General features: G+C 39.8%; 1 protein-coding gene across 1 annotated transcript in view; it reads right to left on the minus strand.

Moving 5' to 3' along the window:
* Positions 1-23,231: 23,231 nt before the first annotated feature.
* Positions 23,232-27,523, minus strand: part of LOC126234691 (spermatogenesis-associated protein 5-like protein 1) — a 79,811-nt gene continuing 75,519 nt past the window's right edge. The window contains exon 9 of the mRNA XM_049943435.1: positions 23,232-24,594. Within this exon, the coding sequence (XP_049799392.1) occupies positions 24,457-24,594 (138 nt within the window). The 3' untranslated portion in view covers positions 23,232-24,456. The remainder of the gene's footprint in view (positions 24,595-27,523) is intronic.

Below are 27,523 nucleotides of genomic sequence, written 5' to 3' on the forward strand. Positions count from 1 at the left end.
GGAGAGAACATACGGCACAAAATCGAAGAGCGGATGCTTGAGTTAGGAATTAACAAGAATGATCTTACAAAATGTTACTTTGTCACCGACCCAGGAGCTAATATGAAGAAGGCACTTGCATCTTATGACTGTTTGCCTTGCTTTGATCACTGCTTCATGACTGCGCTTCGTCACACATTTCAAGAGACGTTTTTAGAAGATGAAGCCCCTGAAATCCTGTTGTGTCTACTATCAGCAAGAGTTATAGTAGGCTATTTGAAGAGATCGGGTCACTCTGGGTGTCTGTGGCACTCTGTGAAGCAAGAAGCTGTAACTTGGTGGAACAGTATACTGTTAATGCTCAATTCCGTCATAAGTCAAATCGACGATATTCGAGATCTACTAGAATCCCGAGGGCAATCGACACTCTTAGAAACCTTCCAAGAAGGGTGCGTACGAGATGTTGTCGCTTTTCTAACCCCCTTTAAAAAAGCGAGTTTGGATTTGGAAACTGCAAAGATAAGAACGCTGGAACGTGCGCTGCCGTAGTACAAGAGTCTGTTACATCATTGTGAACCAATAGACAGTGACAACGAGGTAAGAACACTTTCTATAGGTTACGATCCACCATCACCACCAACCAGTGTCGGCAGTTTGAGTCTTCCCTGTTCACCATTTTATGTCACATCTGCAGCACAAAGAAAATTCATACAACAGCCTACCAAACATAAAGCAACGGGTTGGTAGAATGGTGACACCGCACTCTGAGAACGGCCCTCAGGTGTCACGACTGCCTCTGGTCTGAAGCCCTTCCATGGGTGCTCCTCAGCCTCCGCTCAACTTTCAAGCCCGACTTACAGGGAACTGTCTCAGAATTCGCTTTTGAGGAGAACCCCGTCCAACCTGGGGAACTCATTCAGCCTCAGGTACCTGAAGATTTCCCCCCCCACCCGGATTTCTTAAGTCGCATGCGCACTCACTTCAAACATGCGCACCTGCACCCACCCATCAGCCACTCCCGCTGGACACTTACGTGCCAACCGCTCCCAACAACAAAGTCCTCTGGCAGGCGGATACAACTTTCGACATCATCATCAAAGACTCTCCCCAAACTGTTTCGTTACACCGACTCACACCAGCATTTGTGGACCCCGACGCCCCTGCTGGCTCAGTCAGATTCTTCTAATGACTCTCCCGCCGTGGAGTCCAACAACGTTTCTCCTCGGGCCACCATGCCGATTTTTTCACCAGACACCTCCCCGGCGCCATTCGCAGGTTTCTCGGATACGTCAACCTCCACCCCGTGTGCTGGTTTCGCTGCTACCTCACCGACTACTGAGAAACTCTCTCCCATAGTCACTCTGCTCTGCAACGTACCCCCACACCACATGAACGACATTTCAATCATAACTCTCGATGACCGAGTTCTCATTCTATTCACACACACCGTGACCTCGTCACCCAACGACCAGCTAAACTTCAGTTTTGCGCATAGCTTCACCCTCCCTCGTGAGTGCGACCCGATGACAATCCGAGTCTTCATCTCGCCGGACAGCTCGGTTAGCATCCGGGCTTGCCACACCTACACCCTGCCATCCACCGTAAGGCCAACCTGCTCACGGGCCGGCTGCCGCATCGTCCGCCCTCGCTGGTTCAACGACTTCGAGGTGGACCTGCCTCCCGTCATGCGTCTACCATCTTGTATGACCACCAACAGTGTTAATGCCCACACTGTCTCCATCCAAGACTCACCTGTGGTACTCCGTACTGCAGGAGGGGGGGCTGTGTGGCGTCGATAGGTCATACTGACCATGAACAACATGATCTTTGGCTGAGATCGGACATTCGAGCCACCATGTTATTCTAACAGTCTACGTTAATGTTCTTGCTGTTTACATGTGTACGACTACTGTGGAAATATATATTTAGGTGCAGATATTATTGGGGCAGTTTGTTCAGTATACCTTTACATGCATCCCGATCCCATAACTTAAATCACCAGCATTCAATATACAGTAGCTTATTTCCTTCATCATAATGACCCAAAATGCTCATTGAAAATTAAATTGTATTCATTTATTATTCTAATTTAGCATATTATGAATGTTATTATGCATACGGTTTCATGTTATACATGATAATATTTCATTTATCAACATATAATTGTTAAACTTTTCATGTCCTATTTTCTGTGTAAGACAATGTATGACAAATCCTACATCATTTTTATAATGATGAAATACAAAGATTCCAAGTAAATACATAAATAAATAAATAAGTACGTCATAGTATTGCACATTGTGTGTTTATTCAGTGCGCTCGTAAATATAGGTGTTTACTCGTGGAAAAACAATTTATTAAGGCAATATTCTGGCTTAAATAAGTAAATTAGTATCTATTGTGATCTATATATTGAAGGTTTTGCTTTTACTTGCGTAGTTTTCGTGAAAAGATAACTGCTCTAAAATGCAAGCCGTTGGCGTGGGTTCGTTTTCATTATCGAACGCAGTAAGTTATGTGATTATTCAATAATTTCTGGGTAGTGACTGTGTAGCTTTATTGTGAAGAGTATCGTGCATGTATAGTTTGCATTCGGTTCGTGTTTTCTGTGTTTCTATACTTCCGTACAGTTAATTTTCCATATTGTGCAGTAAAGTCATTAAGTGGTGTTTCTGTTTCCATTACAGTATTTATACATAATTCAGTGATATCGCCTGGTCAAATTTGTCGTTAGAAATTATCAAGCTCCTTCAGTTTCTTGCTCATTTCGTGATTTCCGCCATTATAACTTACGCCAGCAATTAACTTCACGCTGTTTACATTTGCCTGCTGCTACAGTCATCTGACATCCAGAAGTTCTCTGCTCATCTCACCGGAAGCTAAGTTACTTTCTACTAGGCCTGATTATTAATTGGTGTAGCGGAATTCTTTGTAGAGTAATTTGTATTGTTTGTATTCATGTTGTTTGTTTGTAGAGTAATCTGTACTGTTTAATCTGCCGTCATGTGTGACAAATGCGGATGTAGTAGACTAGTAAACAGGGGAGTGAAATGTCAGGGTTGTGAGTTGGTGTTTCACTGTGGTGATTGTAGCGGGGAAGTTGTTATAGTGCCAGATGAGGCTCGCCAATGGAGTTGTAGATTATGTAGCCGTGACAAGAAAATCGTGGAACAGAGAAAAAAGATTTGTGCCCTTCAGGCTGAACTAGAAATGGTGTACTTCGAATTAGACAGGTTGAAGGGGGCAAGAGACAATCGGAGCTGGAACAGGTAACAAGTCGTAGTCAGAAGGAGAAAACCCGAGAAATCACTTTTCAGATTCCAGTGAGCAATCAGTTTCATTTGTTACCTCAAATAGAAGAGCCTCAAACAGTTTTTAAGCAAAGTAGGGTGCAGCGGACTCCTAGTAACAATTGTAATGATACGTCGGGAGTAAAGTCAAGCAGAAAGAAAAAGAGTCCTGCTGTTAGGTAGCAGTCATGGGATAGGTGTAGGCAAGTTGCCACAAGATAACCTAGGAGTCGAGTACCAGGTCACAAGCATTGTGAAATGTAGTGCTAAGCTCAGCCAAGTTACAGAAAACCTAGGGGCCTTGTGCAAAGATTTTGATGGTGAGTACCATGTTCTTATAGGAGGGTTGGCGTGACCCGACAGGTGACAGAAACGTCAGAGGCAATGACGTCACACAGGAGGAAAACTGTTAGCAGTCTGTAATGATGCCAGCATTTGCAGACTGAAATCATGTAAGTTAAGCCCACTAACAACGCCCTTTATGAAGAAGGTGCCTACCAAACAGCATGGGGGTAGTATCATAGAAAACAGTAGGGCAGAGGAGAGGTGGCAGTGTAACAAAGTTTGTTTACCTAGGAAATGAAGTAGCATCTTGTGAAAGGAAAAGTCAAAATAGAGATCACAGGAACCATGTTAGTGAGGAACCAGGTACAGGAAGCAAAGATTCAGATCAGGAGGTGTGGGTGAATCAGCACTGCAAAACAGATGAGAGGCCTACGAGAGATGGTGGAAGTAGCATTATTATCGGGGAAACAGCTGTGGAGGTACCCAAGGAAGAATATAATAGAGCAGAGGAGGTTGTATATAGGTTGAATGAAGTAATTTCCAATAGTGAGGAAGAGGGGTCAGCAGAAGAGGAAGGAGAAAATGATTTTGAAAATTCTGACACCACCTTGGAGACGGTTGCCGAATTAGTGGTTATTAAAGATGAGAAGCTAGGGATATATTTTGATTTATCAATAGTGGACAGGGTAGTTAAAGCTGCCACTATTAACGAAGTGAAAGAGGACCCAGTACTTTCCACAGAAGAGAGAGGTTTCGATTGGCATGAAATAGTGCAGGATTTACTAGATGAACCTCAGTCTGCAGTCAGCAAAGAATATATTGGGCAACCTATAATTGAGGTGACAGTGTTTGAAGAAAAGGTTCCTTGCCTAATTGATACTGGTTCTGAAGTTTGTGCAGTGTCCCACAATTTTGTGAATGCTCTCCCTAAAAGCAAGCAAATTGTTATAATGCCTTTGGGTGGGATGAAAATTGTGGTGAAACTGAAACTGGACAAAACAGAATTTGTAAAGAAAGAAATTAAGTTTCTGGGACATATTGTTAGTGGCAATGGGATCATGCTCAATCCAGAAAAGATAGAAGCCATTAGAGATTATGCAGCACCGACCACAAGAAGAGAGTTAAAAGGTATGTTTGGCCTTTTTGGATTTTACCGAAAATTTGTACCTGGTCAGTTATTTAATGAACCTTGTCTGAGGGAACTTTTAAAGGAGAATGTAACTTATAAGTGGACTCAGGAATGTCAAACCGCATTTGAAGAACTTAAAGAGGCACTGGTGAATAGTAAAATTTTAAACCTTCCTGATTTTTCCAAGCCCTTTTGTCTTGGATCTGATTCCTATGCTTATGGTCTGGGGGTAGAATTATTTCAGATCGAAACAGTTGGTGAAGAACAGGTCCAAAAAAAATAGCTTTTGCTAGTCGGTCATTGCAACAAGCTGAAAAGAATTACAGCATTTCAGAGTTAGAAGCACTAGCAATCATGTTTGGTTTACAGAAATTTGAACAATACTTGTTGGGCCATAAAGTTTTAGCTTTCAGTGACCATAGTGCATTAACTTACCCACAGACGTGACAACTTAAACACAGCAGACTTCGGAGGTGGGCCATGTATATCCAGCAATTTGATCTTCGCATAGAACACACAAAAGGCTCCGAAAATATTGTGGCGGATGCATTACCTCAATATGTAAAGGAGAATGAGCAGGATGGAGATTTCTTAGGAACACGGGTTTGTGATGAAGTTTTGCTGGCAGTCATTCAGTTACAGGAAGAGTGACCAATAAAATGTATTTGTAAAAATCTCAGGCGGGAACAAAACCAAGATGACAATCTTAAGGTGGTAAAAAGCAAGCTCCGTCATCCTGATTTTTCACTGAAGAAGAAATAATCCGCACAATTATGAGCACAAAGTACAATAAAGCTTGTGGCCTAGACAACATCTATAACGAACACCTGGAAACTACACTCCCTGTACTAGTGATTCCACTCAGTGCTCCTCAATGAGTGCCTGAAAGGAGGAATTTTACAGGATCAGAGGAAACATTCAAAGGTGATAATGCTGTAAAACGGAAAAGGTAACATGGCTGACCCAAATGTGTACAGAGGCACTGCACTACAGAACACCCTATTCAAGATCTTTACAACACTACTGTGCAAGCTTCTTAGAGATATCATCGATAATAAACTCCCCGATTCACAGTTTGGTTTCAGATGTGAGAGATCAATGACACAAGCTGTACACTGTCTCCAAACCAATATAGAAATGGCCTTAGCGAACTGTGGGGGAAAGCCTCATGCAATTTTCATAGACCACGCCAAGGCATTTGACACAATCAATAGATCCATTCTAATGAAGAAGCTGGAAACCGCCTCAGGTCCAAGAAATTACCTGTTGCCAATCATTAGACATCATCTCACTAACAACTGGGTGGAAATACATGATGGTATAGGTAAGTCCAGCCTGATACAGCAAACAGCTGGAGTGTTGCAAGGTGACCCACTGAGTCCCTTACTCTTCATCTTAGCCACGTCAGACATTACTGAGACAATGAAACCCGACAATGTAAATCTTCTCATGTATGCAGACGACATGGCATCAACTTCAGTTTCTGAAGATGATCTGCAGAAAACCTTCAACCAGTCAGTGTACTGGGTACGAAAAAATGACCAATCCTTGAATGAAGAGAAGACAGCCTCCATGACTTTAGAAAAGGAGGAAGACCCAGCACTTTCTATGTTCGAGAGACACCGCCAAAGTTAGTCACCAGTTTTAAGTACCTAGGAGTTACCCTTCAGTCAAAGGGAACAGTAATCACAAGCCACGTACACTACAAAGCCAGCGCCGCAACGGGAGCCATAAATTATATCAAGTCAATAGGCAAACACTCCCTGGTGTAATGGAACTGACAAATATACCTCATTCTGTTATATTATACACTAATTAAAGTTGTTTTAAAAACCATTTGGTCAATATGATATTAGATAGGTGATACAATCAATAATCAATAATAAAATTGTATGTTTTTTGTCACTATGACTGATCTTTGGTGAGCAACGGGATTTTGGCCATGGTCGAGTGTAGTCGTTTTCAAGCTCTGACAATAAGTGTGTGTGTGTGTGTGTGTGTGTGTGTGTTTTATTTTATTTATTTATTATTTTAATAAACCGTGGAATACTGCGTCATGATTTCGTCAGTACAGTCATGATCAAAAACCCACACCTTTTCTTGCACCCAGAGCAGCAAAGGAATCATTGCCTAGACAACGAGAAACTACATGGACAACACAGACTCAGCAAAGGAGACATCATGGGCAGCTCTACAAAGTACTATACAACCATTAGCCACATCATAACGGTGTCATGGAGATAGCTTTTGCAGCGTAGTAGAGGGGGTCTATGGTAACTGGGGGCTCATCCGGGATTAAGACATTTATATGTACATGGGTTGACAAAATCTGTTTTGCAGGAGCCTAAGGAAGGAGAGAAAAAAAAATTTCTTGTGTCTAATAACCACGTGGTAAAAAGAAGTGCAATACCTGGAAGTCAAGGGAGACAAAACGAAACGGTAAAATGGACTGACCGCCCGAGTGAAGACCCGGACTGAAAAGATTAGTACATTTGTGTAGTGCTTTTTATTGCTTTTATTATTTTGTTTGTGAAATTTTACGAAAATGGTCGTTGTAAAAGAGGAAAGTGGTGCTGAATCCGAGCAGGATTGTGAAAATTTGTTACTCTCTGAGGACTTAGACATGCCGATAAAAACAGAAGACGAGTCATTCAAAGAAGCGGATCGAAGTCTTAATCCATCAGAATGAGAGATGTTTGACATAAAATCAGTGTTACAAATTATGGAACAATCATTAGCTTTAAATCAAACGGTTGCAGCACGCTTACAAGCTAATGGGGAACAGTTACAAAACATGAAACTGACTGTCGCGGACAGTTTTAGTGTCATGGACCAGAAAATTTCTAAACGAATAAAAACAGTAGTCGAGAATTTAGAACACACTATAGATCAGAAAGTGTCGCATCTCAAGGGAGTGATGAACAAATATTGACAATGACTTACTTTGCGGTAATAAACATCGCAACGACATATCACAGACAGACAAGAAACTTGAGAAACCTTTAGGGAGAGCTCGGCTCGAAACAAAAATAACCAACAGCATTTGCGGGTAGCAATATCCAATAGGATTGCTTCGTTTTGAACACCCCGTGGCGTAGACATTTTTATCTTTGGAAAGTTTACACATGCAGTTTTGTCAGCAAATACGTAATTAATGGAATAAGTGTATTTTGCCCTTACTGTTACTTCGTGCTGTGGAGTTCACTCGCCCATTTCAAAGTGAAACAGTGTTTCAAGTTACTGATACATCAATAAACATTCGCAGTGACTTAGAGACTATCAAAAGTGCAGAAGATAAGTGTGCAAATGAAACTACAAACGCAAGTGAGTCGACAGAAGTGACAAGAATTATAGGAAAGCCATCTTTTAATGTAAATATTCATTCGGATAGTCAAGGACACGGACTCGCAAAAGTTCTACGTTTGGATTATGGTGTTAACTTTTGTAGCTATGTTAAACCTGGAGCACCTATGTGCGAAGTCACAAATAATATAAAAGCTGGAACTTCACGAAATGCAAATGAGTTTACAGTAATAATGGGAGGTGTCAATGATGTCTACAGAATGAATTATCTCGTGCTGTTCTAAACTTAAAGTTAGTGTTGGAATCTAATACAAAAAACAAGCTCATCATCGTTGGAATACCTCACAGACACGACCTTATAAATGACTTGTATTAATAAAGAAATCAATGAAGCCAACAAACAATTTGAGAAGCTCTGTGCAATGCATCAAAGCACCCAGTTCTTGCCTCTAAACTATCTGGAGAGATAATGCTTTACCAGACATGGACTGTGCCTTAATGGTAAGGGCAAGTAACTTCTCAGTTATAAAATTATGGAATTGTTGGTTGCAGCTCACGGAAGTAATATTAATAATGTGCTGATAGCAGGAGAACCATGTTTAGCTTGCCAGTCACAAACAATAGCTCATCAAACCTTACCAACTGTAGCAGCAGAACCGACACTATCTACTGATAAAACACAGATGTCACCAACACCAACAGCAACGTTACCTTCTCTAGAAACAGCAGCAATTACAGAAGAAGCATTATCGTCACCCCAACAAACAACACAACTACTGTTACCAGAGTCAGTTGTTATGCCAGAAGCACCAATGACATAAGCATCAGCCTCCACAACTTCAGTAGAAGAAGAAACTATAGTAATAGCAGCACCAATAGAAGACCCCTGTGCCCCACCATCAACATCAACAGGCCACAACCAAAGTCTCCAAGGTCCCATCTCCAGCATCACCTGAAGGAGCCGAAAAAGAAGAGATGAACAATGAGACACTTTTTTCAAAGCTTCTACTGTCCACTGAAATGTCTGCTTCCACGTGTCCAAGAAAAAGCCATAGAAGTAGAAGACCTGCTGTTCACAAATACTATTTTTTATGGGATCAGTGCTGCATCAAGAAACAGAGGAAAGCACATATCAAATCGTAAGTAATGTGTGCACAAGCAGGCCCCTTAACAGGGAACCAGTCAGTAAATCAAGTATCAATCCTGATGTATTGAGACATTCTAATTTAACACCCATAAACTGCAACTTTAAATCTGTATTGAAAGATAAATTCTGTATATTCCACCAAAATATCATGAGCCTTAGAGAAAATTGGAGCTTTTGGGTCTCATGTTAAATGAAAACCAACGTCATATATTGTGCTTTACAGAACACCATGTAAGGTCTGCCATGCTGATGCCCCACCTGGAAGGTTATGTTTTAGCTGATAGTTACTGTACATCAAACAGAGAGAAAGGTGGACCTGTAATTTACATCAAAGAGGGTATACCTCGTAAATCACTTGACTTAAGTATGTATTGTGAAGATTTTAATTTTGAAAAATGTGGATCTGAAATTTTTGCTGACAAGTCTATTCATTATAGGGGTAACAATTTATAGGGCTCCTGCAAGGAAAATCTGTATTTTCTTAAAACAGCTTGAATCAGTTTTGGTAAAAATATATTCTAAGGCTAAGCAGTTAGTCATTATGGGTGACTTTAATGTAAACTTCCTTACAGGCAACACCAGTAGAAGAGAATTGGAACATTTATTGGAAACCTTTAATTTAACTCCAATAGTTCAATTTCCTACCCGGGTGACAGATCCCAGTGTAAGCCTTATCGACAACATCTTTATTGATAAGTTTAGTCGTAGTCTTAGTACTGTATGTCAAATTCTTAATGGTCTGTCAAACCACGATGGGCAGTTGCTAACTCTTAATGACTTATGTTCTGACATTAAAAAATATAAACCAGTTTTTAGGTCCTTCAGAACAATCAATGTGGACACTTTAGAAAATTTCAATCAGCTCTTGCAGCAGACTGACTGGAGCCCAATATACAAAGAAAGAAATGTTAATATTAAATTCAACCCATTCACAGATGAATTCATGTCCCTCTTTGAAGCAGTAATCACAAGAAAACTATTAAAATTAACCCCCAGAATTGCAAAATCAACCCTGGATTACAAAAGGGATAAAAATTTCCTGTAACACAAAAAAGGTTATATATGTCACAAAGATGTTCTGAAGATCCTGCAATAAAAGAACACTACAGATTATATTGTAAAATCCTAAAAAGAATTATACAGTGCTCCAAAACCTTACATATTAAAAGTGAAATAGACAACTCTAACAACAAAATAAAAACCATCTGGGATGTCATCAAAAGGGAGCTGGGAAAAAAAAAGAGGAGAGTGTATCCAGCATAGAAATAGACAGTGTGGTAACTTAATTAAAGAAACGAATGCAGTTGCGACAGTCTTAAATGAGCACTTTCTAACAGCTTCTGAGAAAACTGGTTGCAGGGGTTCAGTCAACGAGGCTATGGACCTTCTGAAAGGATCTGGTCTGTGTAAAATTGATCAAATGCTCATAGCCCCAGTTACAGTCAGTGAAGTGAAAAGGATGATCACAAAAATGCAAACCAAAATGTCATCTGGCTTTGATAATATCCCCGCTAAGGTACTTAAACATTGTCATAATGCCATTTGTGTAATACTTTGCCATATATTTAATGAATCCCTTCAACAAGGTATCGTGCCTGATGGAATGAAGTATGCCAATGTGAAACCACTGTTCAAGAAGGGGGAAAAAACTTATGCTCCTAACTACCGCCCTATATCCCTTTTAACATGCTTCTCCGAAGTTCTCGAGAAACTGATACACAGGAGAATTGTAGAACTCCTGAATTTCCACAAGTCTCTTAGACAATGCCAATTTTGTTTCCAGTCAGGCCTGTCAACTGATGATGCCATATTCTCCTTTACTAATAATGTTCTAGAAGCACTGAACAATAAATTGGCTTCAGTTGGTATTTTTTGCGACTTAACCAAAGCCTTTGACTGTGTGAGCCATGAAATCCTCCTTTCAAAAGCAGCCTATTATGGTTTAACTGACACAGTGGGAATGTGGCTCAGATCATACCTGACTAACAGAAAGCAGAGGGTATTGCTGAATCATGAAGATGGCTCAATAGCTTCGTCTGCCTGGGGAACAGTTACTGTAGGCGTGCCGCAAGGTTATGTGCTTGGCTCTTTGCTCTTTCTTTTTTTATTAATGACCTTCCTCACTGTTCTAAGGCTACCATCACATTTACTCTTACATCCCTTGTAATTGAAAAAACACCTGAAAATGATATTGCATCATCTGCCAACTTGGTGTTCCATGACCTCCGTAAGTGTTTCAGATGCAACGACCTAACTTTAAATCTAAAAGAAACCCAGTCCATACATTTCCATGGTTCTCACAAAGTTCAGGATGACATAAGGCTAAGCTGTAATGATCAAGATACACATCAAGTTTATTCACCAAAATTTTTAGGCCTCCACATTGACAAATTAAATTGGTCTTGCCATATTTTGGACTTGAGAAAAAGACTTAATTCAGCAACTTATGCTCGACGTATTATAGCAACAACTGCTAATAGTGATGCTGTTAAGGCTGCGTATTTTGGCTATTTCCATTCATTGTTATCCTATGGCTTAATATTATGGGGTAGCCAACCAATGGCAAATAAAGTATTTGTAACTCTGAAAAGAGCAATTCGAATTATAAGTGGAGTCAACAGGAATCATTCATGCAGAAATCCTTTTAGAACACACAAAATATTAACAATGACATCACAATATATCTTATCCCTTATGTGCTTTTCAGCTAAGAACCTACACATGTACAAAACCAATACTTCTTAACACTATGACACAAGAACAAAACATGACTCATGTTGACAGAAAAAACTTGAGTCTGGTACAAAATCTTACCAGTTAAATGCCAAAATTTAAGAGTAAATTGAAGGAATATCTTCTGGAAAAAGCTTTTTACTCTCTTAATCAATTCTTTAATGTAACATTGTAACTTAGACATAATGCTTTACTTGTAATATTTGCTATTGCCACTTTATAACTTCATACAGCTTACACCAGTATGGGAATTCGTGTTCAGGCAATTGGCACTATCAAATTCCTGCTACTGTATAGTTTGTAATATGGAAAATTGTAATTTATTATTTTATCGTTTTATACCTCTGTTTTACCATAGAAAATGCTTAAGCCTGTAACTATTAACATACTTTGTTTCTTATACACCAATTGCAATTTACATTTGTTAGCATATAGAAGTAGGCTCTGAGCACTATGGGACTTAACTTCTAAGGTCATCAGTCCCCTAGAACTTAGAACTAATTAAACCTAACTAACCTACGGACATCACACACATCCACGCCCAAGGCAGGATTCGAACCTGCAACCGGAGCGGTCGCGCGGTTCCAGACTGTAGCGCCCAGAACCGCTCGGCCACCCTGGCCAGCTATAGAAGTAGGCTACTGTGTTAATTTATATTGTGACTCGTTCCATATCCATGCAATTCTTTTGTATACCGGATCTACGGAACACGAATAAATAAATAAATAAATAGTGTGTCCGCGTAAGCAGTGAAATTTTCGTTGTGTCCAACATGATTTTTCAGTGTCGTGTGAGATAAGGTCTATCCTAAAAAAGGAAATTTGAATACACACTTCTTAGAGGTTCATGGACAGCAAATAGAACAGGACAAATTGTTTGTGTGCACCCTATGCAATGAAAGAAATACTTCTGGAAAGTGCCTCTTTGAACATTTACAGTTGGCACATGAAAGATGTGAAATACTACATTTTAGCACCGTTGATGAATTTCAGAAGTGGAAGGAGGAAACTGAGCATACAACGCTCTCAAAGTTCGTCAAGCATCGTGGTTCCCATGCTAAGGTTGATTCAGAAGCTGTTTCTTATATTTGTCACCGATCTGGTGAGTTTGTGTCTAGAGGAAAAAACGTGATGTCTTAAATTGCAAGGTAGTAGTAAGATTGATGCACTGTGCCCTGCTAAGATGAGCAGATATGAAAAACGATGGAACCTGCTGTGTGAAATGTGTTTCAACCCATGTTGGCCACAAATCCAAGTTATGTCATCTGCAACTAACAAAAAGAGAAAGGGAAAGTATTGCTGCAGATAAGCAAGTGGCATACCATTCTCTGTCATATTAGACAAAATTCGAGATACAGATGTAGATTTGAACTTGGAAAGGATACATTTGATTACGAGACAGGATCTACATAATACAGATCAATCTTATAATTTGTCCTTCAAGTCAATGAAACACCATAATGATGCAATAAGTGTAGAAGCATGGGTAAGCGAAGCAAATGGTGGAGACAGTCCTTGTGTGCTTTTCTACAAACCACAAGATGTGGTCCTTGATGAATACAACACAATTAAAGCACTGTGATTTTGCATTGATAATTATGAACAGTGCTCAAGGCAAAATATTAAAGAAATATGGGAATGACTGTGTTTGTGTTGATGGGACACATGGTCTCAATGTATATAATTTTGAATTTGTAACTCAACTAGTGCTACATGATCTGAGACAAGGGTTTCAATGCGTGTTTCAAATATCTAACAGGCTACCAGACACTGTCCACATTTTTCCAGCATATAAAGAGGCAGGTTGGACCAATTTCGCCAAATGTTTTAATGTCGGATTTGGCCAAGTCTTTCTTTATTGCAGGGAATTATGTCGTGGCAGCTCCATCAATGTGACTTTATTGTACATGGGATGTTGATAGATGTTGGAGGAAGAATATATTTAAGATTCAAGGTGTAGAAAAACAAGTTGAAGTATACAAGCAAATCATAACTTTGATGCATGAGCAGGATGTATATTCATTTGACACTTTGCCATGAAGATAAATAATCCTAATCCTACTCCTAATGATCCAGCTCCCTAAGACACTATACAAATTGAACCCTGCCTGAAACAGTTCCGTCCTCCGTCACAGTGGGACCCACCTCCTCTTCCTCAAAATCACCCTCTCCAAACCTTCCAGGAATTTGTCCTTGCCTCTCAATCTTTCTTGAAAAATCTTAATCCTACTCCCAACATCACCACAGCTGAAGCCCAGGCTATCTGAAATCTGTAGGCTGACCGATCCATCGTCATTCTTCCGGCTGACAAGGGTTTCACGACCGTGGTACTTGATCGTCGGGAGTATGTGGCTGAGGGACTGCGTCAGCTTTCAGACAACACTACATACGAAGTTTGCCAAGGTAATCCCATTCCTGATGTCCAGTCGGAGCTTCAAGGAATCCTCAGAACCTTAGGCCCCCTACAAAACCTTTCACCTGACTCCATCAACCTCCTGATCCCACCGACACCCTGCACCCCTACCTTCTACCTACTTCCTAAAATTTACAAACCCAAACATCCCGGCCACCCCATTGTAGCTGGTTACCAAGCCCCCACAGAACGCATCTCTGCCTATGTATATCAACACCTTCAACCCATTATATGCAGTCTCCCATCCTTCATTAAAGACACCAACCACTTTCTCGAACGCCTGGAATCCTTACTCAATCTGTTACCCCAGGAAACCATTCTTGTAACCACTGATGCCACTTCCTTATACACAAATATCCCGCACGTCCAGGGCCTCGCTGCGATGGAGCACTTCCTTTCACGCCGATCACCTGCTACCCTACCTAAAACCTCTTTCCACAGCTTCATCCTAATCCACAACTTCTTTACTTTTGAAGGCCAGACATACCAACAATTAAAGGGAACAGCCATGGGTACCAGGATGGCCCCCTCATAAGCCAACTTATTTATGGGTTGTTTAGAGGAAGCCTTCTTTGTTACCCAAGCCTGCCAACCCAAAGTTTGGTACAGATTTATTGATGACATCTTCATGATCTGGACTCACAGTGAAGAACTCCAGAATTTCCTCTCCAACCTCAACTTCTTTGGTTCCATCAGATTCACCTGGTCCTACTCCACACCCCATGCCACTTTCCTCGACGTTGACCTCCATCTGTCCAATGGCCAGCTTCGCACATCCGTCCACATCAAACCCACTAACAAGCAACAGTACCTCCATTATGACAGCTGCCAACCATTCCATATCAAACGGTCCCTTCCCTACAGCTTAGGTCTTCGTGGCAAACTAATCTGCTACAGTCCTGAATCCCTGAACCATTACACCAATAACCTGAAAACAGCTTTCGCATCCTGCAACTACCCTCCCAACCTAGTACAGAAGCAAATAGCTAGAGCCACTTCCTCATCCCCTCAAACCCAGAACCTCTCACAGAAGAACCCCAAAAGTGCCCCACTTGTGACAGGATACTTTCCGGGACTGGATCAGACTCTGAATGTGGTTCTCCAGCAGGAATACAACTTTCTCAAATCCTGCCCTGGAGTAAGATCCATCCTTCATGAAATCCTCCCCACTCCACCAAGAGTGTCTTTCCGCCGTCCACCTAACCTTCGTAACCTCTCGGTTCATACCTATGAAATCCCCAAACCACCTTCCCTACCCTCTGGCTCCTACCCTTGTAACCGCCCGCGGTGTAAAAGTTGTCCCATGCACCCTCCCACCACCACCTACTCCAGTCCTGTAACCCGGAAGGTGTACACAATCAAAAGCAGAGCAAGTGTGAAAGCACCCACGTGATTTACCAACTGACATGCCTACACTATGAAGCCTTCTATGTGGGAATGACCAGCAACAAACTGTCCATTCACATGAACGGACACAGGCAGACAGTGTTTGTTGGTAATGAGGATCACCCTGTGGCTAAACATGCCTTGGTGCATGGCCAGCACATCTTGGCACAGTGTTACACCGTCCGGGTTATCTGGATACTTCCCACTGACACCAACCTATCAGAACTCCGGAGATGGGAACTTGCCCTTCAATATATTCTCTTTTCCTGTTACCCACCAGGCCTCAACTTCCACTAATTTCAAGTTGCCGCCCCTCGTACCTCACCTGTCATTCAACAACATCTTTGCCTCTGTACTTCCGCCTCGACTGTCATCTCTGCCCAACCTCTTTGCATTTACATATGTCTGCCTGTGTGTGTGTGTGTGTGTGTGTGTGTGTGTGTGTGTGTGTGTGTGTGTGTGTGCGCCCACGCGCGCATACCTGTCCCCCCCCCCCCCCCACCTCCAAGTTAAGTCTTTCCGCTCCCGGGATTGGAATGACTCCTTACCCTCCCCCTTAAAACCCACATCCTTTCGTCTTTCCCTCTCCTTCCCTCTTTCCTGATGAAGCAACCATGGGTTGCAAAAGCTTGAAATTTGTGTGTGTGTTTGTGCATTTTTTATTGTGTCTATCAACATACCATCGCTTTCTCGTTTGGTAAGTTAAAGCATCTTTGTTTTTTTTTTATATATATAGCAAATGTGTCAAATGTTTAGACAAAGCTATTTTTGCATTGATGTCTTTTGTGAAGCATAAGCTGTTTGACAGGCTTATTGTGCTAGTTAAACTGACTAAGGACATTCGCCTTAGGCATAAATCTGGGAGTAAAGTTATGGAGGACCTCATTACTATGGAGTTTTCTGGTTGGGAAGTGCGTTCTTCGTCAAAAGGGTCAACAGATTATTTTGTAAATGATAGTGACTTTCAGTGCAACTGCAGATTGATGGGCATTAAATTTACGGCATGCATTCCCAGGTATTCTTGTAAGTGTATCGACTATACCATCAAATGGAATATGTGCAAGCACATACATAGTGTGTGCAAGATTCAGTTAAAGCAGCAGTCTTCTGAACATCCAGGAAATAGTAAAATTATACTTATTGAGAGTGAAGATATTTCTGTTGTAGATGAGAAAACAGAAATACTAGCTGAGGGAATGAAAAATAGTAGTAATGATTCTGTCTCTTTGTCAGTCCAAAGAAGGGAACTTATCGCAGAGTTTTCTGGTGCTGTATCTGAATTGACCTCAAATGACTTGGAAACTGCTAAAAAAATGTTATCATCGCTAAAGGCAACTGTAGCTGTCGGAATGTTGCAGCAAAAACAGGCACCAATGTAAAAAGAAAGGAAACAACCACAAAGGATTTTACTTCAACGTAGACTGTACTCTACAAAGAAAAACAATAGGAGTAATAATGTATCTCTGGTGCTACCAAATTCAGAAGAATCCAGTTTAATCAAATTATCTCCACTGGCAGACAAAGAAGATGCACTTGTGATAAAAGGTATGTTACTGGTGCCCCCTCCCCACAAGATACATCCCTGCAACAAAAAATGCTTATAATTAAGAGCACTGGTAAAATTTTACCTATGACTCAAGTGGTATAGTGTGCTGATGTTGGCCATGATCAACCATGAAGTAAATAATTAACGCTGTTCCTGTTCTCTGGTTGTCAGGTTCTTGTATGTACCCTTGTTTGCTCAGTAATTTAATTATCCTTGTAAAGCAAACATTTAGAATAAGTAATTACAAGAAACAAAATATACAGAATAAATCAACGGTCGTTGCCAACATCGCAGCACCACGCCGCTTGAGCCGTAAGTAAAATTTAACCAGTGCTCTATTATCTGTTAATGTCAGCAATGTAAAATAGTATTATGCTTGCAGGTTCAGCTGTTAAAGAGCCACCAACAATAAGAAAGACGAGGGTGTAGCAGGTCCATCCCTCATTACAGCATCATTTAACGATAAAATAAACACATAATTGTAGCAAGCAACAAAGTTCGTCAAGACAGATATTCATTAAACTAAGTGCTACAAATTACAAAAATATCAGTGGAGCTTCACAACATGTGAATGTTTCAGTACGATAAGCACTCGCGTATTCAAAACATTGAAGCATTTCTAAACTACATGGACAAACTAGACAGAATCATAGACAAAGTGCGGTATCCACAAAACTATTTCAATCTCACACAAGAGATGTGTAGGAATCATAGTTGGGGAAATACTAATTTTAACAGAGGGGAAAACAGTACCTGTAGGCATAACGACAATAGTTTTCATCATAGGGAACAAAATCATCACAATAATAATTTCCATTCAAGGGAAAACTATAATTTCCAATCAAGGGGAAAACTGGTTGTAATGATGAGACATAGAAAGTAATTGACTTAGTTGAATTTTATGAGTGGACAGAAACTTGTAGTTTGTCAGAGGACCAGCAGGTTAACAATTTACGTGATTTAGGAACTGAAGCACTGATGAGGGAACCAGGTTAGCAAATTGTTGACACTGCTTTAATAAGCAAAGAATTAAATACAATTAGATGTGAAAGCAGTGTTGTAAGTTTTCAGGAGAGAGGAGTTGATGATCTTCACTGTTATGGTATAAGGGGGAATGCAGCAGACATTAAATCATTTTTGGAGAATAGAAAGCACTGTGTAGAAAAAAAGCAAAAAGTGAAAAATAATATTAAAAGTGTCTCTTCAAATTTTGAAATATGGGGTTCCTCAAGAATTCGTTCTTCATCCAGTACTTTTCATTCTGTATGTTAATGATATCACCAAAACAGTATCTGATAGTGTAGTCATGTATGCATGACACTTCATTTGTTGTTATCAGTTCTACAACAGATGACCTGCAAGAGAAGGCTTCACTAAATATGAAAAGTGGAAACAATTATTTCAGGGAAAACAATCTCTTTATAAATGGAGAAAAAACAACTTACATGAAGATTCACGCAAACAAAAAACGCACTATGCGCAACTTAGGTGTGAGGCTTGGAGATCTAGAACCAAAGGGGACAGACAGCTACAAATTTCTAGGTGTAACAGTGGATAGATATATGATAGGGAGAATCACATAAATAACATTTGCAGCAAAATAGGTTCAAGCATATTTATGATGATAAAAATGTCAAAGTTAGTAAATAGACATATTCTATAAATAATGTACTATGGACTAGTCCATTCACACCTCTCATGTGGCATCCTGGTTTCAGGAAATGCTGCCTATGTGCGCACACGAAAGGTATTAAGATTACAAAAGAGAAAACCATATCACGCATCCCAAAAGTATCACCTAGAGAACCAACCCTGCAGAAATAAAGTCAGGGAGTGTGTGTGTGTGTGTGTGTGTGTGTGTGTGTGTGTGTGTGTGTGTGTGTGTGTGTGTGTGTGTGTGTGTGCGCGCGTGTGTAACAATTATCTACTTAAAAAATCTAACTGTACTGCATTGCTAAATGGAAAATATCATGAACATAATACAAGAGGAAAAAAGACTATAATATAGAAGGAAGTACGCTAAAAGTAACAGACAAAGAACCTGTAAATGCTGACCGCATACTGTACAACAGTTTACCGCAATGTATAAAGATGATAGAAAGTATGTCTCTTTTTAAAAGAAAATAATCAATATTTGCCCTTACAGTGTTAAAGAATATCTTCGAATAAAAAATTAAATAGTGTGTCAGTATACACTGCAAAGGGAAACTGTAACAAATTTAAAGCTGTATGTAGAATCATTTCCAAGATATATGAAATAATATTTCGGGTCAAAACCCAAACGCTGATGTCTTCTACTTTTTCTCCACACACACACACACACACACACACACACACACACACACACACACATATATATTATCCTTTTGTAACTAGCAGATATATGTAATAGATTATAAATGCAATCATACCTTAATTGGTATACAAGTATATCACTGCATTTCGCTATGTATATGTAAGTTTTATGTAAACATGACGTGTCCAACATCATTGTAAGAAATGATCCACAGACAAAGAACAAGAACAGAAAATACGGGGTCAAATACTTTGCACAGGAGAAAAACAGTGCCGCCTATCCATTTGAATGATTTTTTTAGTCGGAGGCAGACAGAAGAGGAAGCACAGAAGATGAATGGTAATGTAGCCTCCTGCAACTTGAAAAGGAACAACACAGAAGCAAAACCACCACACTATGTAACAATTAAGTTTCAAAGCCCAAAGTTAATTGCAAATCTGTCAGTGCTTCATCAAAATGTGCAGTCACTGACAAAGTGAGTGAACAACCCACAGTATCTGAATCCTCCTCACTGGAATTAGGTTTTCTGAACTGAGTAGATGGGAGTTGTTCTTGCGACACATTCTTCGTTCTCAACCTCCGTTATCCCTCTGCCCCAAACTCACCACTTTCACTATGCCCAAGATCCTAACTTCATTCACACTGCACTCTCATGTCCTTACCTCACAGTCACCCCCGTTTTCTGTTGTTACCCTCCACCAATCCACTCACCCATACCTCTACTGTTCGTTGAATCTTCTTTCCTACCAAATTATTTAAATTTGGAGAACAGTTGCCTACAGTGATAGCATACAGCATAAATATTCTATTGGGTTTCTACACGGTTGGAAACGGCAGTCCCGTTCCTTGGCCCGCGTGGTCCTCCAATCCACGGTCTCTCATTCATAAGGGGTTTGCGGATTTCACTCAGATATTTTAGCCATAGGCTATGATTTTTAATAATAGTGAAAAACAAGTTTAACTTTAAATACTTTTATGGTTTTCAGGTCTAACACGACAAGCAATTTCAAGTGGTCATTTTAAGAAACATATTAGACAGCAGCTAAAGTAAATTACAATGCTGATGCGATGAATGAATGGAGCGCAATTCAGACCAAGTACAAGCCTGAAATGTTCGCAAAACACCGAGTTATCGTGGACCCCAACAAACAACGTCAACAGTGAGCGGATTTTATCTTGCTATAATAAAGTTGTTACAGACAACAATACAGACATATGTAGACTACTTTCTTTTGACCAGGAAAAATATATATTTTAAAAAAATCAGCTCTCAAATACCAGTTTACTTACTTTCCTCGAAAATACTGATATAACAGTAGCAGTTAATGAAGTAATTGGCAACTGCAAGATGTTACATACACTAACAACAGGGAGTAATCAGATTCTATTAAATCTAGAAATCTACTCATTTCCACAAAATAGAAGCTAATTTTGCCAAAAACAGATGCTAATTTCGCAAAATACAGTAAAACTCCATTTTTACGTTCCTGGATTTTATGTTTTCCTGCTTTTTACATTCATTTTTGTTGGTCCCACCAGGAGCCACTCAGTACATTTCTTTCCTGTCATTAACAATTCCGTGTGATAACATTTCCAGCATTTTTTGTTTCTCTTGATGTTATCATGAACTTTAACATTGAATTTCATACGCATTTCTGCAAAAAGTGCATTGTTTTCTGGCTCAAAGCCAGTTGGAATAAAGCAAAAAACACAGACTATATGCAAAGGTACTGATCATGTAACATAGTATAGCACAGATTTTTATTGTCAGTGCATTGGGTCATGATCGCCTGTTACAAGTTTGCAGTGTTTTGAAGTGTGGAAAAGTGTGCTGAGTCCCTGCCTTAATGATAATCACGATCTGATGATAGTGACTCTGCCAGCAACCTTCCTCCCATTCACTGTGTTGTGTTACAACAGCTTTAATTCAATTTCACAGTCATTTATACATATAAACACCAATTTTTAAGACAGTCATCTCTATAATGGGCTCCCACAAATCACTGTTACTTCTGCGGAAAATATGCTAATCTGTACCAGGTGCACAGTCTTAGGTTGATACGACAAACATTCCTCCTCAAGATGCTCTGTAATGTGATGACAATTATTGCCCTCTTTTTCACCCAGGACATTCCTTAACAGAGTGACCACCATGTTGGTAACAAGCTGTAGATTTCATTCCTCCTGTTCTCTGTTTACAAATGCTGGCAATGTTAGTATTTTAACCAATATTGTGTTCATAGTTTTATTTACCATAATTTTATAGTGATTATCAATAATAAGTTTCACTTTAGAATCTGAGTATCATCTTAATGTGGTTTCACACATCAGTAGAGTTAACTGCTATTAGAAAGAAACAAAAATAATTATTTCAGATTTTTTAAAAAAATAGGCAAACTTTAAATTGTGTTAATTTCATATTTTGAACACTGTAAAGACAATAACAGTAAGAGTAATTTATTTGTTATTGCTTGTTGTGTTTCCTATACTCTCCTGTATTTTACACTTTCCTGCATTTTACACTTTTTTAGGTCAGTCCACTGAAAGTATAAAAAGGGGCTTTTACTGTATAGATGCTACATTTTATCTCCCCATTGATAAGTTTGCACAGTGGCTACATAAAAACAAACCAATCTAAAATAAACTGTTTACCTTTTTCTATTACAAAACAACTCAGAAAGTGAGTGCAACATCATCAGATCACTAGTAACATATCTGGACCAGTAACTGAAATGCGATGCACAATTTAACATTACGATAGAAAGATGTCTTAGTCTTTGGGGCTTCCTTGGTCGATATATGGAGTTGTGTGGAGGTCAACATGGTGAGTGGAGTTGAGGATAGCAGGCTGAGTGAGATAACATAATCATCTGAATTTAGGAAAGTAATCCAAGTGCTAAGCAAATACGAAGAAAAGCTAAGTGTGTATCAATCATTTTGTATTCAGCATTTAGACAGAGTTGAGGCAGGCAAGCCGAGTGGAACAATGCAAATGCCAGGAGCTATAAAAATAGCTGGAGTGTTAAATATAACAAAAGGAGAAAGATATCTATGTGTACTGTACATTTTTGAGCAGAATTAAGTCCTCATTGCAATAAAAAGTTTTGATTTAACTTTTTTTCTTATAGTTTATGACTCCAATTATCAAAGTAGTATGAGTGACATGATGCACGACAATCCAGTACTTGCTCCCCCACACCAGTACCTTACAACAACCAGAGAAGTTTTGGACCAAACTGTCACAAGCGGTTTACCTATTATGAAAATTAAAAATTACCAATAAGGAACAGATTCTGTCTTCATATATTCATCCTCACTTAACATGCAGATATTTAGCAAGGGACCAATTTTCCGGTGCAAAAAAGGGGGGGGAGGGAGGGAGGGGGGAGGGGGGGGGGAGGGGGGGGGGAGAGAGAGAGAGAGAGAGAGAGAGAGAGAGAGAGAGAGAGAGAGAGAGAGAGAGAGTTACAAACTGAGCTTCACCATAGCCACACTTCAAGCCAAGCTTCATGGCAGCAACAGTTAAAAAACTATAAATCCTAACAGGACCTTCCATTTGTATTAAAGCCCATTTACTCTCAATGACAAAGCAGTCAGAGACTAACTTGAAGAAATGATGTTCACAATAACAGTTATGTTTCTGACATAGAACTTCCTAAAGCAAATATGTAATTTTTAAATTGAAATCTAAATCTAATCTGTAGTTTTTAAAGTAAAATCTCATAATCAAACCTGCATAGTAAGTGCCGTCATCAAAACTCAATGTGTGTGATCTGTGGTACATGAATGAATAAATGACCTGCCAAGAACATGCTTATATTATGCTACATGTCTGGTAAACCCCAACGGCCCAACATTTACATTAAAAACTTTCAGTCTAACCAGCTAATGGACAGAATACTGAAAGGAAGAACATATGAAACACTATTCACAGAGCTAAGGAGCTAACCAAAACATTACAGGTCTTCATTTTTCTCATATGAGTGGGTTAGAACCAAACTCTTCATATGAAACTGTGTAGTACAATGTGCTTAGAGGCAATAAAAAGTAATTAATGTAATCTGTTGTTCAGATAGTGTGACAAAACAATTTGAAGAACAATGCAGAGATGCTGAAGTAGTCCAGTTCATATGTAACTTTAGTTACAGCACATACATGTATGGTCAGCTAAGGAACTTAAAAACTCCTGTTGTTATTAAGCTGTTATCACAAAACAGGAAATTCAACAGACCCACATTGTGACTTCACAGTGTTTCATATTTTCTCTACTAAATACTAATAAATGGTTTGCCTTATATATCACAGACTAGCAGTGGAGAAAGAGGCAACCTATCAAATCCTTATACTATCTGGCCCATTATTTTGTAAAGATGATATAAACTGTACATTTCACAATGTGGTCAAGAGAGACCTTTACAAATTAAGTACTATGACATGATTGCAGACTCATTTGCAGAATTTATTTTAACTGACAAACGATCTGGCTCACTGGACCAGTAGTAAAGTGCCAGACTGCAGATCCAAATGTCTCAGCCTCAATCCCTGGTCACTCCTAGGATTTGTATCTGTCATCTTTATCAATGTTTCTTGATATGAAAAATGACAAGTTCCACCATGGTTTGGAATACAGATTTACGTGTAGCTCCCTCTACAATCATCTGGTTGTAGAAGAGGAAGAGTATGACGTACTTACTCCGACAGGACCATGCGTTGTAAGCACTGTGGTATACAAACCAATCTTATGATTGGTAACAGTTTTAACTTTACTTTTGAGACCAAAGCATACACTGTCTTTCTTCTTGCTGCAAGGAAGTAAATCTCCGGAGTCTCAATAGAGAACAGGTTACCTTTCATTCTCTGTCTAGTCCTGCACCTTTCTGATGGCTAACACATCTTGAAGTGACATCTAGACATATGTCTGCGAACTGTAGACTACACACCAGCAAAAGGTTATTTCTTGTAGTTTTCATACCAGTGCACCTGCTCTTGTGACAAGGAGGGCCGAGACAAAGACAGAGCTTTGCTGAAGTGATTGTGCTTCACATGACTAGCATCCATTCCTTCATCAGTTAGAGCCCACAGAGCAGCCTGAAAAAAAGAAAAAAAAAATAATGCTCTGTAATTAGGTGAGAATCACTTCAAACATCAGTAATGGATGGGATGGAATGAGCCAAAATGTCAAGGATAAGAGATGGAGGGACAGGGCACATAAAGGTATACGAAATTGTTGCATTCCACTGTGTAGCACTCTCTTTCTGTTCTACTACCTCTATCATACCCCTTTCGGACTCTGTCAGATCATTTGGGGAGGGGGAAGTCCACTACACACAATGTTGTTGTTGTTGTTGTTGTTGTTGTGGTCTTCAGTCCTGAGACTGGTTTGATGCAGTTCTCCATGCTACTCTATCCTGTGCAAGCTTCTTCATCTCCCAGTACCTACTGCAACCTACATCCTTCTGAATCTGCTTAGTGTATTCATCTCTTGGTCTCCCTCTACGATTTTTACCCTCCACGCTGCCCTCCAATGCTAAATTTGTGATCCCTTGATGCCTCAAAACATGTCCTACCAACCGATCCCTTCTTGTAGTCAAGTTGTGCCACAAACTTCTCTTCTCCCCCAATCCTATTCAGTACCTCCTCATTAGTTACGTGATCTACCCACCTTATCTTCAGCATTCTTCTGTAGCACCACATTTCGAAAGCTTCTATTCTCTTCTTGTCCAAACTTTTTATCGTCCATGTCTCACTTCCATACATGGCTACACTCCATACAAATACTTTCAGAAACGACTTCCTGACACCTAAATCTATACTCGACGTTAACAAATTTCTCTTCTTGAGAAACGCTTTCCTTGCCATTGCCAGTCTACATTTTATATCCTCTCTACTTCGACCATCATCGGTTATTTTGCTGCCCAAATAGCAAAACTCCTTTACTACTTTAAGTGTCTCATTTCCTAATCTAATACCCTCAACATCACCCGACTTAATTCGACTACATTCCATTATCCTCGTTTTGCTTTTGTTGATGTTCATCTTATATCCTCCCTTCGAGACACCATCCATTCCGTTCAACTGCTCTTCCAAGTCCTTTGCTGTCTCTGACAGAATTACAATGTCATCGGCGAACCTCAAAGTTTTTACTTCTTCTCCATGGATTTTAATACCTACTCCGAATTTTTCTTTTGTTTCCTTTACTGCTTGCTCAATATACAGATTGAATAACATCGGGGAGAGGCTACAACCCTGTCTTACTCCCTTCCCAACCACTGCTTCCCTTTCATGTCCCTCAACTCTTATAACTGCCACCTGGTTTCTGTACAAATTGTAAATAGCCTTTCGCTCCCTGTATTTTACCCCTGCCACCTTTAGAATTTGAAAGAGAGTATTCCAGTCAACATTGTCAAAAGCTTTCTCTAAGTCTACAAATGCTAGAAACGTAGGTTTGCCTTTTCTTAATTTTTCTTCTAAGATAAGTCATAAGGTCAGTATTGCCTCATGTGTTCCAGTATTTCTACGGAATCCAAACTGATCTTCACCGAGGTCGGCTTCTACTAGTTTTTCCATTCGTCTGTAAAGAATTCGTGTTAGTATTTTGCAGCTGTGGCTTATTAAACTGATTGTTCGGTAATTCTCACATCCGTCAACACCTGCTCTCTTTGGGATTGGAATTATTATATTCTTCTTGAAGTCTGAGGGTATTTCGCCTGTTTCATACATCTTGCTCACCAAATGGTAGAGTTTTGTTAGGATTGGCTCTCCCAAGGCTGTCAGTAGTTCCGATGGAATGTTGTCTACTCCCGGGGCCTTGTTTCGACTCAGGTCTTTCAGTGCTCTGTCAAACTCTTCACGCAGTATCTTATCTCCCATTCCATCTTCATCTACATCCTCTTCCATTTCCATAATATTGTCCTCAAGTACATCGCCCTTGTATAGACCCTCTATATACTCCTTCCACCTTTCTGCTTTCCCTTCTTTGCTTAGAACTGGGTTTCCAATTGAGCTCTTGATGTTCATACAAGTGGTTCTCTTATCTCCAAAGGTCTCCTTAATTTTCCTGTAGGCAGTATCTATCTTACCCCTAGTGAGATAAGCCTCTACATCCTTACATTTGTCCTCTAGCCATCCCTGCTTAGCCATTTTGCACTTCCTGTCGATCTCACTTTTGAGACGTTTGTATTCCTTTTTGCCTGCTTCATTTACTGCATTTTTATATTTTCTCCTTTCATCAATTAAATTCAATATTTCTTCTGTTACCCAAGGATTTCTACTAGCCCTCATCTTTTTACCTACTTGATTGTCTGCTGCCTTCACTACTTCATCCCTCAAAGGTACCCATTCTTCTTCTACTGTATTTCTTTCCCCCATTCCTGTCAATTGTTCCCTTATGCTCTCCCTGAAACTCTCTACAACCTCTGGTTCTTTCAGTTTATCCAGGTCCCGTCTCCTTAAATTCCCACCTTTTTGCAGTTTCTTCAGTTTTAATCTACAGGTCATAACCAACAGATTGTGGTCCGAATCCACATCTGCCCCTGGAAATGTCTTACAATTTAAAACCTGGTTCCTAAATCTCTGTCTTCCCATTATATAATCTATCTGATACCTTTTAGTATCTCCAGGGTTCTTCCATGTATACAACCTTCTATCATGATTCTTAAACCAAGTGTTAGCTAAGATTAAGTTGTGCTCTGTGCAAAATTCTACCAGGCGGCTTCCTCTTTCATTTCTTAGCCCCAATCCATATTCACCTACTACATTTCCTTCTCTCCCTTTTCCTACACTCGAATTCCAGTCACCCATGACTATTAAATTTTCGTCTCCCTTCACTATCTGAATAATTTCTTTTATTTCATCATACGTTTCTTCAATTTCTTCGTCATCTGCAGAGCTAGTTAGCATATAAACTTGTACTACTGTAGTAGGCATGGGCTTCGTATCTATCTTGGCCACAATAATGCGTTCACTATGCTGTTTGTAGTAGCTTACCCGCATTCCTATTTTCCTATTCATTATTAAA

This window comes from Schistocerca nitens, chromosome 1 (assembly GCF_023898315.1).
Source record: "Schistocerca nitens isolate TAMUIC-IGC-003100 chromosome 1, iqSchNite1.1, whole genome shotgun sequence".
Taxonomy (NCBI): Eukaryota; Metazoa; Arthropoda; class Insecta; order Orthoptera; family Acrididae; genus Schistocerca; species Schistocerca nitens.